General features: G+C 41.2%; 1 protein-coding gene across 2 annotated transcripts in view; it reads left to right on the forward strand.

Moving 5' to 3' along the window:
- The window catches only part of LOC127607656 (low-density lipoprotein receptor-related protein 1-like), a 99,340-nt gene that overhangs the window by 2,889 nt on the left and 78,122 nt on the right, over positions 1-18,329 (forward strand). For both annotated transcript variants that reach the window (XM_052076154.1, XM_052076155.1), the window contains exon 2: positions 11,953-12,075. In XM_052076154.1, the coding sequence (XP_051932114.1) occupies positions 11,953-12,075 (123 nt within the window). The remainder of the gene's footprint in view (positions 1-11,952; positions 12,076-18,329) is intronic.

Raw genomic sequence — 18,329 nt, forward strand, 5'->3', positions numbered from 1 at the left:
ATTACATAGTGAGCTATGCATGATTGGACTGTTTTGTCAAAACTGAGCACATTTTTTCCTCTCATACAGCTAAGATAGCAAAATTATTTCAAACATATCTGTGATGGATTGAAGTAGTCTTGAATAATCACCAATCATTGCGCACAACAATTTGAATTCTAAATAATGAGTTCACTAAGTTATTATCACATGGCTATGTGCAGTGGATTCATATTTTTGGTGTTAGAGTCGTCCCTCTTATTTGGTGAGTCATCCTTGTGTGGTTGGTTGTCAGCTTGAATAATCATTGCGGTTTGTTTAACGTCACCGTGACTAAAATGCTGAGAGTTTTTTACATTTTTTTTTGAAAGACAGCATTGTGAAATGTTCCATTATGTTGATTCATTATTTCGCATCAGCTTAATACTAGCCCCTTTTAAAGCATTGCCACTTTAACTTTTTTCCCCAAATGTGACAAATCTGTTTTGGAGGATTTATTCGTGGAATTAAAAATAAATAAATAAATGAATACAATTTCTGACTTGCAAAGAGCTGTTTTGCCATGTGCCGGACCGCCAAAGACTCTTAGTACGGTAGCCAGGCCTCAGGTCACCAGCAAGCCCTTGGTTTAATTGGGTCTAAACTGCTCTTTGTTTCGCCGAGGAGACCTCTGCGAACAGTCTCAGATTGTTCCAGAAAACTCTGCTAATTGGGGGCTGAGTGAAAAAGGCCCTAATGGTGGAATTCACATTGCTTCACTGTACAAAACAATACCGTTGCAAAAACACCCTCCAAGTTTTGTCTACTTGCTTATGTTATTTTACACAGCAAAAAGTATTATTTAATTTCCATTTTCTCTTTCTTATCCGCTTTAATATCCGTGTTCCTTGCTATCCATCCATCCATCCATCCATTTTCTGAACCGCTTAATCCTCACTAGGGTCGCGGGGGGTGCTGGAGCCTATCCCAGCCGTCTTCGGGCAGTAGGCGGGGGACACCCTGGATCAGTTGCCAGCCAATCGCAGGGCACACAGAGACAAACAACCATCCACGCTCACAATCACACCTAGGGACATTTTAGAGCGTCCAATCCGCCTGCCATGCATGTTTTTGGAATGTGGGAGGAAACCGGAGCACCCGGAGATGTTCCTTGCTAACGAACTTAATATTCATCTCCGCCACGTGGCCTCAGTTGTAATATTTAGTTAGAGGATCAGCAGGGTGAGGCCAACATCACGATGCTACCACGTGGCCAAAAGGTTGACATTTGGCCGTTTCCTAACCAGTCAAAGCAATATCGCAAATGGAGTGCATTTGCCAGCTTAGTCTTGCTCACTCAAATTGAACGTATGTGTGGAAAATAGATTATGAGCTGTGCATATTTCAGCTTGTTCTGCAGTTAGATGGCTCATGCAATGCTGTTAAAGTAGCTGCTTTGCATTGCCTGGCGGTATATAATCCGCTACTTTGGTCAGTGGATTTTCTGAGGAAAAATAACAAGCAAAGCTCATTGAAATCCAGCCACATTATTACGCTGATACTTTCAGGCTGAGATGTATCATCAAATTCTTCACAGTTTAAGCTTGAGATTAAAGCTGTCCCAAGTGTTGCTTCATGTTTCTTGTAAACCATGGATGTAATATTTTTTTAATCACTGTAAAATGCTACATTACACAAGCATTCATCGCACCTCCACGCATACATATTTAATACATACTTCATTAAAGCGGTTCAGCGCGGTTGTACCTAATCGAAAATGTTGTAAATCGATTTCTTCACAAGAGTGTGTACCGCTGCAAGCCATTTGTTAGCTTAACTGACTTGTTTCAAGTGAGGAAAACATGGACTCGAAGTTTAAAGGAGAGCTAACGGATTTTAAGATAGCAGTTGAGTTTAATAATACCGGTTACGTTTTTGTTATGAGGTTAGGTGTATCTCTTTGGGGGAGGGGGGTTCTGATTGAGGTGAATAATGGGAGTGTTTATCGCTTTAGCTTTTTGACAGCTGGCCCCTCCTAAAGTGAACTTTGGTCTCTTTAAAAAAACAAAAGACCACGTTTAAGTATATTCCCAAAGAACTAGCTCAGTCTTGACCTTTTATTCGCTGTGAGAAGTATTGATTGACGTATACAAAATGGATGAAGCTCTTTGGAAAGCCAAATGGAAAGAAAATAACAGTTGAAATGTCTTTTGAGATCTACTCCAGCTCGCCTGCAACCCTAATGAGGATATGTGGTATAGAAAATGGCCGAATGGATGGATATACAATATAAACTCACTGGTGAGTTCATTAGATATCAGTAAGACTCAATATCAGAGGGGAATAGTATGCTTTTACTGTGATAAAGAGGCTCGCTTTGGATTGACCTTATCAGACAAGTATTCATTTATCAACATGGTTATATAAGTCATGCAGAATTGCACTGTGTCACATTGAATGGTGTTTCTGATTTTTCACCCATCTCATGTATTTGAATAAGGTAAAATATCAGAAAAGCCATCTGCGTGCTGTATAATGTGCTTCAGCTTCATTTTCTTTTGATACAGCTCTTGAATTGGAGCACAGAAGCTGCGTAATGTCTTGGCTTTTTAGGTGGCAGCTTTCCAAAGACGAATGGCCTCTGCTTTGTTGTCAGGCTCTGTTTTATCATCTGGACCCAAATACGCCCGAATGGCGGCAGGGGCATTTTTCTTCTTTATGGGTCCTGTAGCATACTCACCTCCCGTTGTTGTCATCTTTCACCGCCGAGATGTCTGTTCCACTTGGGAAGCCTGACAGAATGCGAACATTGTGCCATGTACAGTTTGATTCAAATAATTAAAGACATTGTGGGTATCTTTTGTGATCATCTTTCGTGGTTGTGATCATTTTTAATCTTGATTGTCCAAAGCTAGTTATTTGGGAAACGCTGTAAAACGCTGTACAAATGACACACAACTCTCTGACATCAAGTAGGCAGACTTTGTTGAATCATCCACATTTTCAAAATGCTTTGCAAATGAATGACCAAACCTTGTCAAAAAATTGGACATTCATAACTTTCACAAATGACTGAATTCTCCATCTCTGAGTGTGTGTTTTGTGATATTTCTTTGGAGATGCAGTCGGACAGAGCCAGGCTTGTGCGAGGACAGACAGAAAGACAATTAAGAACAGACATACTGCATCTGTAATTTTGCTCCTTAGTCCTCCTCGGTTACTAATTGCATTCATTTACTCCGACCATTAATGTATAAAACGATGGACATTCATAACTTTCACAAATGACTGAATTCTCCATCTCTGAGTGTGTGTTTTGTGATATTTCTTTGGAGATGCAGTCGGACAGAGCCAGGCTTGTGCAAGGACAGACAGAAAGACAATTAAGAACAGACATACTGCATCTGTAATTTTGCTCCTTAGTCCTCCTCGGTTACTAATTGCATTCATTTACTCCGACCATTAATGTATAAAACGATCTCCAGGCAGTGATCTCGCCTGTTACTTCATTGTTAAGAGGTGAATCCTTCCCCCTTTAAATGGTTCCACCAGTAGATTTTTTTTTCTATTTTAAGCTCCAGCCCACACATCTCATCTCGTTCATTCGTTGTTGTCCTTTTCACTCTTTGCTGGGATTTTCTCGTGCCATATTTTCAGTGGCAATTGTGTGTGTCTGTAAGCAGAGTGTTGCTATTTGGAGTTGAACATTCAGTCCTTGGAAGGCAAATTGAAGCAGACACATCTGACAGGATGAAACAATTCAACAACCCTGATAAAAGTTGTTTTTGTTGATGTTGCTCTTTTTTCCTCTTCCTCTTCTTCTACGTATTATGTGTCGGAATGGAGCATTGAAGTTGGGGATTGTTTTCACATATTTTGTGGCGGCGTCACGCTAGTACCGCAGTGTGATGTGTTTGTGTTACTTTGCCTGTGGAGTTAAATCATGCCATCGAAATGTCAGGACCAAGTTTCAGTGTGACGCAATGCAGTTCCAACAACTACATTGGCAGGCGTAGTTTGAATAATTGCTTGATTGGTTGTTAATTGTGAGGAACTGATTTTTGACCAATTGTGTCTTGAGACAAGTGAGACAAAATGAAATCCGTTATTTGGCTCCTTCCAACAAATGGAGATTCTCTTGGTTCTCAACTTGTTTGTTGTCTTAAAGGGGATGAATGGAAACTTTTAATTGCTTGTATACAAATAGGAGGGAATAAGGAGTGTATATGGCTAAATGAAAGAAATCTGAAGGAACTTGCAGTCTCCAGTCTCCAATTGCAACACAAAAAGTGGTTACATTTGCTGCTTTAAAATAAATAAATAAATAAATAAATAAATAAATAAATAAGGATTATTTTCTTTTAATTTACTTTGACTAACCGCAGCATGAATTTTGTGAAATATGGCTTTTTGGGCAAGGTTTTTTTTTCGGTGACAGTATTGTTGTTCAACAAAAGTGAGGGTATGCACATCAAGGGATTTTTTTTTCCCATTAAAAAGTTTTGGAATGTGTTCAGGGTGAAATTAAAACAGGGTTTGTTATGGCAAAAGTTTGAGAACCACTACATTGTGCTTGGCTCCCTACATTGTACTTGGCTTGAGTGAAAATGACATTTGCAAAATGAACAAATTCTTCGGTTTCTCTCTTCATCTAGTGACGTTGGTAAAGAAACAGAAACGAGGTGCTGCGGTTGCTTTGGCGCATGGGTGGTGAGCGTGAAAGAACATTCTGGAGAATCTCGGCCTGTTCTGAGGCGCTCCTTCACGTGAACTATGACTGGTTTTATGAAAAGGCACAGAATAATTTTATATAATCTTCTTTAATGTCTCCCTTCAGCGGCATACCAAGTAGGCTTGATTGTCATTCTTCTCCCTAGGCAGCTATGTACAGCGCGTGCTCTTGTGGCGGCAGCGTGGCAGAGGGATTTGTCTAAACTGACTCTGTTGATAATTGAGGATCACACCTTGGGGTTCTCTTAATTTTCACATCCTTACTCTCTCCCACTCACTTTGATGTAATCCTCATGTGCAAGTTAAAGACACCAAAGTCTTCTTCCTCTGAGTTCCAACGCAAATATCTGTCTCGGTTGATTACAGCTTTGGGGTTGAGACGCACTGAAATCACATCCAAGTTGTTCTTAATGAAATTCACTTGTGATTACTCCGCTTGGTTAAGAGGTTGTGCCTTTCAGCGCCATTAAGGCTTATTTTGGTCAACTCTGTGCTCAGAGCTGACCTGTAAAAAAAATCCTAATTCCCTTGGCAACCAACGTCACACACAAAGGCATTGTTGACGTTCGGTCTCCTCCAGTGTTTTTGTTACACAAACTTATCTAGAAACATAAGAGATACGTGTTGCAATCGCTTAATTGATCGTTGAATGTGTGGGATTCATTGTTTCCTTGCGCCGTGAGGCAAAATGGAGTGCACTACATGGTTGCAACCAGCAGAGGTGCTGTTGATTTTAGGCTTAACTCATTCAAAGAAGAAGAACATTGTCACAATTTAGGCATACATCCACACCGGACGTTGACTTTCAGCAGCATCATTCTGCTGTGTACAACTTCAAAAAAGCAGTTTTAAACATTCTGAGAGAATCATACATCCTATAAACGACAAAAAAAGAAATGTTTAGTCATTGGCCACGTCATTCAGTACATTTGCACAATTTAATGGGATCCAAGACATTAGATGTCTCAAAAATCCAGCTTTTAAAAACTCATTCAATACCAGCCAATTCTAGAACAAGTCTGAAAAGACTTCGACAAACGTCTTTGGGAGTGAATGAGTTAATAATGTTCCATTTAGATTGGCACTGTCAGATGTCAATAATGTAGCAATATGTTTAGGAATCTATCATCGTAGTCTACAGTGAGAATTACTTACCTGTGCAACAGACCACTGCAAACTTCAAAACCAGTTAAATAAACACCTCTTTGACAGTGTCAGTCAAACCGAAATATGTTCTTCTTGTGCAAATAGGGCTTCTGAGTATGTAAATGTCTTAAACCAGTCAACTTGCATCCATTGCAAGTTCCATATTAATCCTCATTTGCAATCCGCAAGCTCTTCAATCATTTTTGCAGCCCGCACAGTTCCTCCAAACTCCGTTGAAATGGTTTATTTAACAGGCACAGCTGGGGCTCGTTCTTCTCTGTTTTGTAACAAGGCAAATTGGAAAAGTTTTTCTCCCCCTTGCTCTTCTGCTCTCTCCCGTTGGAAAACCTTCGATATGTTTATGCCTATGTTGTGGTGGAGGATGAAGAGGTGGTCGACTGCAGCTAAACAGTCCAGAATCTACCTTTGCCGAATTTTGGCCCTCAAAAAGAACCTTAAAGATTGCCATTTGTAGAACATTGTTTTTGAGGGGGAAAAAAAAGTACAAATAAAACGTGTGACATATTTTGAGGGGACATACTACAGTCATTAGTTGCTTTTGATTCCTTACAATGCCTTTAAAGATATTTATGAGCAGCTGTGTCATTTGTGCCTCTCAGAAAGGACAAAGTCGGATCACGTTATTTATCTCCTTACCCTCAAATACTTGTGAAATTGTAATGAACAGTAAATTTAAGATGACTGGATTATAGTCTCTCCTTGAGAAACTCAATGTTTTGGTAGTGAAAGTACGTCCTATCTTCAGTAGACTAAACTCAGCGACGTTTTAACCCCAGTAGACATTGCAAGAGTCTGTAAATGTTTTGAATAACCACGCTATGCAATTACCTCAGCCAACACGCCCACCTGGTGTTTTTTTATTTATTTTTTTGGGTGCCCTGACATTTTTTTTCATCATTCTCAATACACAAGGCGGAATAAATCCAGAGTCCAGAAAGGACGAAGACCACAATGGTTGTTTCCTTGGACTTAACTTTCGTTATACTTGTCTAGACAAAAGTTACAACTTAGGTTGATGATGTACAAAATAGGTTTGGGCGTGGATCACTTCATCTCGAGTTGATTGTTGACAGTTAGATTGGCTGGAGAACGGTCCAGGATGTGACTGCTTCTTACTCTAAGTCAGCTGGGATAGGTTCCATCTCATTTGCGAGGATAGCAGTGTAGAAAATGGATTGTTGACTGTATCATGGGAAGTTTAGCTTCATCCTGGCTGTAACTACTGAAGGCGTTATTTTGCTCAGCATGATTAATATGACACTGGCATGGAAACGCTGGTTCATAACATTCATAGAGAAATGACCTCACTCCATTAAAATCATATTTTAAAACAAGCAAATTCCCCTCCCGGGTTTGAATTCGCAGCATACCGGAGATCGTCCTCTATAAGCTCAAGAGGGAACTCTGTTCTCTATCATATTCATATAATAGACTGACAGATCAGAGCAATTTTGCCGCTACTTAACTAGTCCCTGCGGGGAAATTCTGCTTCCTTTCTGCTTTAATATGGAGGTCAAGGAAAAGGGTCAGGAACAAATCCGGCCCCCTGGAGCTGGCGCACACTGTCCTTCTCAAAGCCGTATGAATGAGGGCCATCTAGGTTGAAGGCGGGTTGTCTTATGTAATATGTCAGTCGACTTTGAACAGTGGACGTGAAGCCCTGTCGCCGGTGTGTTGTCTCAATGTCTGCTGCAACTTCGGAATGCCCCGGCTGATTTCCAAAGTCAGACGTCCAACTTTCTAATTGCCGCGGTGTGGGTGTGAGGAAATGGGGCTGTGGTGAGAGGAGAGGGTGGTGTTTGACTTCTGAGAAGACGCTTCCTCACAACCAGACTGAACTCATCTCGTAGGCCGCGGTGGTGGGGGCGAGCGGAGGATGTGCGTATTTGATGCAGCCCAAATGGAGATGAACCAAAAATAGCTTCTACCTTGGTAAACAAACGGGCTGCTCATTGGTAGCATGTGTGAAATCCCTCCATCTCATCTCAGTATCCCATTCAAGCTCTTATGCCCCCCCCCCCCACTCCCCACTCCCCTCTACTAACCACTACCACGCCCAACTTGGACTTAAAGTTTATCCACTTCTCAATTTGCTCTTTAGCCTCTGCACTGACTCTTCTCGTAAAGACACATTTGACACCTGAACACACCTTAAAAAGATTACGGAAGAATAAAGGACCAGCTTTTCTTTAAATAATGTTTACAAAAAACATATAAATGTGTATTATTTTTTTTTTCAGGGCTGAGTAGTGATTATATGAGGTTGTTGTGAAACTGCAGTGCTATTGATTGAAACAAATCTCAGATGTAAACAGGAAGTCACTTAAGTAGATTAATGTTATAGCCCTAAATCGTAATTCGCTGAGAAATTGCATGGGAAAGCTAAGCTGAATTCACAAAGCTGAAATGCCCTAATAAGAAATGATGACCACTGCAAGTTCATACATTACAAGATACATCCATCCATTATCCAAGTTCCACACTCTCTAGACCAGTTGTGCCCAACTTTTTTAACCGAAGTTCTACTTTTCAAGCCAAAACCTTTGCGATCGAATCTTACCCCACACATACACACATGCACACATGCCATGATGAGCAATGGCCGCAACGGCCTCTAACTTGAACGAAACAAACAACAAAAAAAGCAGATACAAGAGATTATGAATTGTGGAAAGGAAATAACTGCCTACCTCCGAGAGACTCGACACGAAGGCATTGGGCCACACTTTAGCATCGTGTTAAATGTATCACCATTGCCGGGTACGTGTACTGTTTTAAAATGCCTCTCCTGTCGCTCCATATTCCCATTCTTTGCTAGTGCCATTGGTGAATCGCAGATGAAACAAACTGAATGAGTAAAAAAAAACTATATATATATTGCAACAGTTCTTTTGGCTCGCTTCAGTTGCAGACTGCTCACCGCTAACATTTTCCGGTAATGGAGGTCATGCGAGTGAGACTGATAGTATCGCTCTTTGAAATACTGATATCACCATCAAGTTTAAATAAACATATTTTGTGCTGTAACGTTTTTGGGATACTTCAAGATTACCCGTAGTCTACTGGACTAGAAAAAGTAACGCGTTAGATTCGTCCTGACTGGAAGATGTGCACATTTTGATGTAACGCAATTGTCAACAACATCACTCAAAATAATACCCAAAAACTCACGTTGTGAGTGTTTGACTGTATTCAGTCAGCCTGACTTCTCCACTCTAACGATGTCTCATGGTACAGTAACCTGGGTAACCCGTACCCCCACCTCTCTAACCTCCTGACCTACTTCCTAAGCTCTGTGATATATTTCTGTCACCAGCATCTAACGCTCCTCCCACAGCTTTTATTGGAAGCAGAGCATCTTGCCAGGCTTCAGCATGTCAACATCTAAATAAACTGTGGACAGGAGACAGGCACAGCACAAGTATCTGCCTAGTATGGCTGTTGTTGATACCCCCTCAAACATTCAAACAAATACCTTTGAGAAAGAAGGATGAGGAAAAGAGTGAGTGTAATCCTGGCTGCCGTTCATGAATAAATCAAAACCTTGTGACTTCTTAGGATGGAAATTACGCCACTCCACGCACAGACACACACACCTACACACACACCTACACGCACACACAAACACGCACACGCACACACGTTAAGTGGAGTGCAGCAATATGTCAGGTTGCATTCCTAGAATTTAGGTTGAGCTGCATGGAGGCTAGTTTTAAATGTAAAGGCTGCCTTACTGCTTAGCTGCCTTCATCCCATCATCTGTGGCCGATGATAAGACATTTTCGCATATACTGTAGGCCTAAACAATCCTGAAGTTACAGCAATATTTCCGAATGTTTTTTTTGTTGTTGTTGTTGTTCTGACCATGCTGTGTGAAACACATTACGAATTAAAGGCTCTTTTCAAGGGTTTGACACAGTTATTACCCACAGATATATACAGAATACTGCAGAAAATAAATTTCTGCAGTATTGTTGTGCCGTACGCTTAGTTTGTATGTCTTGCTGCTCCAATTGTTTATAATTTCAGTAACATCTATATTAATATACGTTAGCTCTCTCAAATTCTAGTCAGTCGAGCTTCGATAGAAAATTTTTATTCTCTTTTGCTTTAGGAGTTATTTTTAGACTAAACTTTTAGACTAAACTTGAACTGGGAGCGACATATAAAACAGCCTGAAGCAAGCACACTAGGCTTCTTATTTGGAAACTACCATTGAGAGCGTTCTATTTCCTCAAAGTGATGTTGTGTGACAATCGTTTATTCCTTGGCAGCGAGGGTGAGAAGAGGAGCTAAGGAATTCCTTAAAAGGTTGTTTTGTTATTATGTCAAAAGTTTAAAGAGTGTAGGAGAAAGGATAAATCTTAACAAAGGTTTTTCATCTGTTGCCGGTAGGTATTTAATGTATCCCACTCAGATGAAAGCGGTTTCACAGTACACAGCAGACAGTAAAATGAAGGTGCCCTTTAGTGCGATTATAAATACGAAGGAAAAAACTTTTCACTCAAATGCATGAGACGAAGAGGACAACGTAAAACTTTCATAAGACTAGCTGTTTTTCACTGTCACATGGACCTCCATTAGTCACTGACAACGTCTTATTGAAGGAAACTCGCCAAAGCCCAAATTCACTCGCTTTTTGTCAGAGTGTCGATTAATTCCTTATCAATCAATAAAGAGTTGGGCTAGATATCTCTCTCGTGGCACAACGGTTGGGAATCACTCGAGCAATGTAGTTTACAATTGGGAAGTGATAGCATATGTAAACTTTAAAACAAGAATGGCTATCGAGCAATCGACCGTATGTGTGGGAATATAGACATATCTGCATGAAAGCACATTTACATGAAAATGGTGTCGTAAAACCAGCGGCGTTTATTTCTTTGTGTTTTCGAAATAGGTTCTGCATACAGACGACGTTATTAAAACCATCCCTATTCACACAGCTGCCTGAAGACACTCATTTGCATACCACCCCCTTTTCGCATGCAGTTGCCATTCATGAATGGATGCGTCTTTCAGCAATTAGATTCCATCGATGATACCTGCGTATGAATTGACCCGAAAGACTCCGTCCGTGTCAAGTTATATACGCATGCGAGATTGCAAAGCAATTCACTTGAGATCAACATGCCTTGCCAATCCTCTCAGCTGACCACGGAAGAGATGACGGTTTGCTTCGGAAGTGTTTGCAAATGCTAGCATTTAACGTTGCTAACGTCCAGGGTTAGGATATTGGCTTTACTTTCCTGTGTGGAGGTCGCATGCTCTTTTCGGGCTTCATCACGTGCTCCAAAACATGCATTCATTGAAGACTCTACATTGTCCATCATTGTGAATGTGAGTACAAATGCTTTGTCTCTATCTGCCCTGTGATTGACTTGCAACCAGTTCATGGTTTGTACTCTTCCTCCAGTTCACCTGGGATAACTTCGAGCTTACCTGCAACCCGAATGAGGGAAAAATTCCACTGAAACTTTATGGCCTATTAAAGTTGACCAGTACATATCTCTTTTTCCAGAATGTACATTCACTAACAATGGTTGGGAGTAGTCAAACTTAATTGATAGCTACAGTCCCCGACATTGCTGTTAAATTCACATCATTATTTAAAGTAAAACAATCATCAACATATAAACAAAATAAAAAAATAATCAGAAATTCATTTCATCACCAATTATTTCTTCATTAATCGTTGCACCTCTAGTTTGTATGTGATCTAAGTTCTATATTGTACACAAATGATTATTTCGGAGGGTTATGTCGAACGACTAGCCCTCCTCGTTATTCCTGCTTTCGGTGACCCCTGATCTCGTCTGTGTGCTTGTCAATGAGAATTAGTCGACATTACGTTTCCAGAATATGGCAGCATCAAGTTTGTGCAAAGCTTGTTCAATAGTTTTTTTTTTTGTGTGTGTGTTTTATTTTTGGTAACCATTTTTCTTTTCCACCACTCGCCAACTGATCAAAGTTGAATATGTGTCAAAGAACAAAACAGTCCCCTTTGGCGAATGAGGCCTCAGGAATAAATATCATTGACAAACAAGTATTATTGTTCTGGACTGCTTCAACATATTCCGATTTGTTCCTTTTCAGCCCCAAAGACCTGCAGCCCGAAGCAGTTTGTGTGTAAAGATGGCGTGACGTGTATCTCAAAGGGATGGCGCTGCGACCGCGAAAAAGACTGTCCTGACGGCTCGGACGAGGAGCCGGATGTTTGTAAGTGTTTCCCCCCCAAAAAGTTGACACACAATGTATACTTTTTGTTGTTGTTGTTTTTTTGGGGGGGGGGGGTTGGTTTTGTGTGTGTGTGTTTATGCTGATTGTGTGGAACTTGCTGCATTTACAGCAAAGTTAACCTTGCCTGACATTTAAGCTTTCAGACAGACAGAAATTGGAGCTGTAGTGGAACTGATTGTTTTTCCAGCTTTAAATATACACATCATGTAATTTACCAACATCAAGATGGGTCAGGATGCCTTTTTATTAAATTCACACGACTCGGTATGATGTCTGAATAATGCTTACTTACCTTTATTTGCAGCGTATTGTATCACAAATATATGTAATGCATCTTGAAAAGAAACTTTCAAGCTTATTTATGTTCTGCAAGACATGGGTGTACAATGTTTGATCCTCTTAACAGACTCTGACTGACTTAAATTGATAGTGTATTAGATTTATCTGGCGTGACGGGTGAAAATAATGGGATGTTTTGTTTGCTCTCCACAGAGGTCATTTTGCCTTCAGGCTCATGGTCATGGAGATTTGCAATGTTTGTTTTTTTTATCTGTCATGTTGGGATATCCCTTTTTTCTCCCAGCGCCACAATAGATGCGGTTGGAGACAAATGCAAACAGGTTCCGAATTCATATGGCTTTCACGTCACGCTAACCGGTAAAAATGGAGCTATTGACAAAGCACGCGCAGATGGTGAAATGCATCACGGGCAGAATGCGCGCAGAATGCATCTTGGTCCAGCAGTAGATTTTGCACGTATTTAAATGACTCAATCGTCATATAATTGAAAGAGAAATGGCCCAGCTCTATACAAATGAGCCTCGTTAATCAACCTCAAATTCACTAACGCTAGCGCTAATAGCCACATGCAGTTGGACTGATGCAAATAACGTAGAGAAAAGGCTGGTGTACAATTGGCACTATTCAGAGGAAACCTCTTTTGAGCGAGGGGACGCATAACCAGAGCAATGTGAGGGAACCTTCCGTCATTTACAAGATAGGTCGTCCAAAATGACACCCCCCACAAGGCCCCTATTGACCTAACAATTTTGTGCCGAAGGAGGACAGTTTGGCCCAGGGTGGTCGGATGAAAGTCCCATTCTCACCTCCTCGGTCAGGACCCGAAGCTCGCATTCTGATAATGTAATCCTTCTACAACAATAATAATAATAAGATGAAGAATACATTTTATTTTCATTATTATTTCTCATGCTTTTTTATTTGAAGATGCCTTTCTTAGCACTCAAGGATTCCGTACAGTGTTACATTATGTTTAATCAAAAAAAAAAAAATCGCAATGAGAGAAATTCATTAAAAAAAGAAATACACAGAAAGGGCCAGATCAAAATGACAAGTTGAGTCAGCCGTTTTAAACCAGTGCGTTTTGAGTTGTGATATGAAGTGACAGACTCTCTTCCTAACTCCAATCATTCTGCCACAGTGTTCTCGGTGCAAAACCTGCATTTATACTTTGCCATGTGTACAATAAGAGGGGGAAGAGGTGCAAACTGCCCTCATCTGTCAAACTTTTTGGGCGTGTTTGAGCCGGTATGTCATTAGTGCAATATCCTTTGTGAACAGGACGTTACGATGGAGCAAACTGCGGGCTCAAATGAAGAGCAATTCAAAGTGCTATCAGCGGCCACCGTTCATTCTTTGTGGATTCGGCCTTGAATGTACTAAAAAAAGACAGCCATGATTTCAAAGTCGACATTCGAGATGAAATGCTCTCAGGCTGAATCCCTGCCGAGGGAATGAGAGCTACAGTGTCTCCCTGGTCAGCTTTTCAGAGGTAGTTTTCCAAGAGGATCGAATGTTTGGACGTAGAGGAAAAAGTAAGTGTGTGTGTGTGTGTGTGCGTGCGTGCGTGCGTGCGTGCGTGCGTGCGTGCGTGTGTGTGTGTACATTTGACATGTTTTTGGAGGGCTGGCATAGCATAAGGGACTGGGAGGCCGGGGCGAAGCTTCAAGATGAAGTCTAGACGCAAAGGCTGTAAGCGAGTCGGTCTGGAAGTCATTAAAGACGCGCCCACAGCAATGGAGAAACCTGCTGTTTTGCACAACCTGCTCTTTCCTCCTTCTCTTCATCTATGGGCGAGCCTGCTTGCATGTCTATCTGGGACAGAGACAACAGTGACTGCATCCCTTGTCTCATTCTAGGTCTTGCTTCTGCCAGAACTTCTGAAAAACAAGACTTACGGGAATAGCACGCTGAAGGAACTTGACTTCACACTGTGGTGGTGGAAAAGGTTGTGAGTCAGAGACGGACAGGCCTTTCACAATGTAGGCAAAAGTATTGGAAAAAAAGACCTCTTAGTCAATCACAATTTGCTTTGGACCTCTGAATCCTACACTGAAAAAAATGCTGTGTTGAATTTCTTCAATTTTATCCCATCGAGGACTTCCACGAAATAAAATCATCTTGATCCAGATACATTTTTCGCAAAATTGTACATTGATTAGTTCCGCGGGATGCTGTGAAAAACACGTCACGTGGAGCACATCAGAAGGACACACACTATCAAACCCCAACAATGGAGGAGAACCGAATTCTCAGCCACAACCCCCCCCCCCCCCCCCCCCCAGTTTTAGCCCTTGCAACTTAAACACTTGAAGTGACCCAAGTCATGTTTCCTCCTCATAAATTTCAAGTGCACCCCCGTCAACATGAGTAAATTGCAACATGCTAGTTTGTTGTGCGTATTTCTATCGTAGCTCAAGCAGTAATTTCACTTGTTCAATGTTATTCTACTTGTCGCTTTGTGTTGTTTCCCGCTCAATTCTTTCCACTGTAAGCTTGGCAGTTTTAGATTTCTCTCATACTTTTATGTATTCTGCCCTCCCTCAACATGGAGTGTTTAGCTTGGCAGATAGCTAACAGTTGTCCAAATGAGAGGCAGAGTGTTCTTGACTCAAGCCATTTGTCATAAATGTTCATTCAAAGTACTTTCAACACTGCATCACTATATTATCATAAGCCCAACAAGTCTGTAGCCTTAACTCTTAACATACTGTCTCAGAAAAGTGCCATAATTATGCAGACTAATGGAAATTAGCAATGCTATTGTGGTCATTTTAAGCCATCAAACAACTGTTAGTTTAGCATAAAAATGGCAGTAACACATGCAAGTAGAACATCCGACCGATGTCGCAAGCCTATATTTTCTTTGCTTTGTGGAAGCAATAAGAACTGCTGGAGTTTAGCTTTTGCTAAGGCATACACACCAGTGGGGACTTGCAGTCAGTGTAATATGTGCGGCCTTATAAACGGCGTGGTTTATGAGTAAAAAGGTTTTATTTCTACATAATTCATGGTTCAAATAGGCAACAAAATGTAGACTATGAAGTTAGAATTTTTTTGCGCATCCACAGGTAAGGCACAAAAATACAGCAAGCAAACATGAGTTATAGATTATTACAATTCTGCTTGACTAATGAGCAATTTAAGTGCTTGATTTCATGCCTGTTTTTTTCAATGGAAAAGTGTAAAGTGAAGAGCAACGCATTGTGTAGCTACCATGCGAACAAAAAAGGGGCATTACGTTTCACATCATTTGATAATTTTTCTGAATGAAGAGCTCGGTTAAGCTTATATGAGTTAAAACGGACTGTAATTGTAGTTATCGTTGGAACTGTAGACTACCATCGACTCTTTTCCATCATCATACTTTTGTTCTTATGGAGTAAGGCCTGTCTTTGACTCACAAGCTTTTCCACGACCCAAGTGTGAAGTCAAGTTCCTTCATGGTGCACTTTTTGAGGAAGTTTTTGGTTCAATGATGCATAAGGAAGGTTTATTGATTCCTTACGTGGATGCAATTTCACAGTGGCCCTTGTCGGTGCCGTGGCTTTTGCCAGTGAAGTCAGCCACTGTCCACTGCAGCTGCTGTGTTTCTCCCACAATGTTGTTCTTTGTACCCCGGGGTTCTGCGCCAGGCTGGGATAGAGGGATACTGACAGAGGACAACAAAAACTGAACGGTTGTTTGGGCATATGCCCTTTTTATACAGATCCACATTCCCGATCAACAATAACCCAAGCTACATCATGTGACAGTCCAAAGCTTGAGTATAAGGCCTTTTTGAGCTCCTCAGGCTACAGAATTTCTGCAGTGTTTCCACGTCTTAAAGATGGTGACCTTGAAAGCAAAAGGAGTGAAATGCTGACATTCCGCCGCCTGTGGCCTGGGAAAAGGACACTTTTACAGTCTGTTCCTACCTCAGCGGCAATTAGCCTTTTAGGATATTGACAGCCCTTGTAGAAAGCCCAATTTCTAACGTTGTAATCTGCATTGCAGCCACAGGAAAGAAAACGATTTTCATGCAAGAGTAATGTTGCCTCGCATCACCTCAGCAAGGAAATGACGGATGCGAATGAGTTTTTCGGTTGGGTGTCGTGTACCCGACAGTTGACCCCAGACGGCTGTTATGAACTGTTCAAACGGCTGTGAACTGTTTGATCTTAACGCTTCTTTAAAGCGCCAGGCCCAGATAGCTAATCATGGCCAAAGACCTTGACATAAAAGAACACCTTCAAGATCTTCAGAACCGTTTGCAGGTGTGCGCTATTGATGGAAACATACAATTGCAGACATGCATAATTTATGCTAGGTTGCGTTTTTCAATAACATGTTTTGATCCCCATTTGTTCATTGGTTGATTATGTTCTGCCAAGGCATGGCAGGAGGAGCTTAAATATTTTTTAATGCAGATCAAGAAATTGATTTTTGTCCTTTAGAATCTGCCTAGACGTGTGCCAAGTCAGGCAGTGACCCACCAAATGATGAAGCTGTGTGAAGGGATAACTTTTTTCTTGCGATGTAGTAAAACTATTAATTCAATCTAGAATAAGTCTGTCATGCAACAAAATGTGAAAATATGCTGTTAAATCTTTGCAGTTGCAGTGTGCTGCCACCTGCAGCATTGGAGTGGAATATTGCCCTGCACATATTTCATGTGCTTTACTCATTGCGTTCTTCCATCCATCCATCCATTTTACGATCCGCTTTATCCTCACAAGGGTCGCGGGGCGTGCTAGAGCCTAGCCTAGCTGTCTTTGGGCAGTAGGCTGGGGACACCCTGAACCGGTTGCCAGCCAATCGCAGCATTGCTATTCTAATTTTTAAATAGAAATGTATTGATCAAATGAAATAATTATATTATTTGATGAAATGATTGTGAAGATGTTGTTAATTTATGTTGACTCACTTGTTGAATTTTTCATGTCACCTGAAGCAAAGTCAAGGGCCCTACTTGACTGCAACCAGCAGAGGCGCTGTTGTTAAATGAAATATTGCCATGCACGTCACATTTTGTCAAATGCCAGCCCTAGTAATAATTGTTAATTGACTAAAACACATGAACACGTTCCTCACGTGGAGCAGTTAAAAGCATATTTCTAAAATTTAGGGTATTTCATCCTCCTGTTCTTGTCAGTGGTGCTTCGGCAAACAGCAGCAATGACTAAATGCCAGCATATTCAACACACTGTATTTAAGGCTGTGCTAGTCTGCCAGTCGCCATTTTTAGACAAGTCTGGCCAAAGCTGCCCCCCTGAAGAAGGACAAGAGGGCCCAGGCTGTGTTCAGCCAAGAAAAGCGTGTCAGGGGTTTAAATTGAAGAGGGCAGGAGAAAAAGACAATTATGTAATCTCAGCAGGGCTCACCACAGACAGTATTCGGGAAGGCCAGAGGCACTCTAAAGGGACACAAGAGACTGCCTGGGACAACAGCAGAGATTAGAATACAGCCGTGCGTGCAACATGAACATAAATAATATTGTGAAGGCATTAACGTAGACACTGAACATCTGGATTGGACTGCTGGCGCGACCTTTTTGGAACGACGACGTCGTCCGTGTGACGGTACTTTGAAAAACAGTTTCACATTGGTCTGCACTTGCCCCTGACCCCTTACCTGTCACGAGCATGGCTTTTTAATGGAATGTCAGCCACCTGGTTCTGCTGAAGATCACACTGTTGAAAAGACATTATCACATCTGTTATAGATAATTAGGCATGAAGAGCCCAAATGGGAGAGTAGTCGATGACCTCTAGTGGCCACGTCTTCCTTCCCTGCCTTGCGAGCCGAAAGGCGGGGAAGTCACCATGATAATACTTCTTAATACTTCAATTCAATTTCTAAGGTAAACACGAATGAATATTGAATTTGTTGGTTGCCATTTTGTTTACAAATTTAGATATACGAAAGCGTTTGGCGCTCAAGTTATACAATAG

This window comes from Hippocampus zosterae, chromosome 9, assembly GCF_025434085.1.
Source record: "Hippocampus zosterae strain Florida chromosome 9, ASM2543408v3, whole genome shotgun sequence".
Classification (NCBI taxonomy): domain Eukaryota; kingdom Metazoa; phylum Chordata; class Actinopteri; order Syngnathiformes; family Syngnathidae; genus Hippocampus; species Hippocampus zosterae.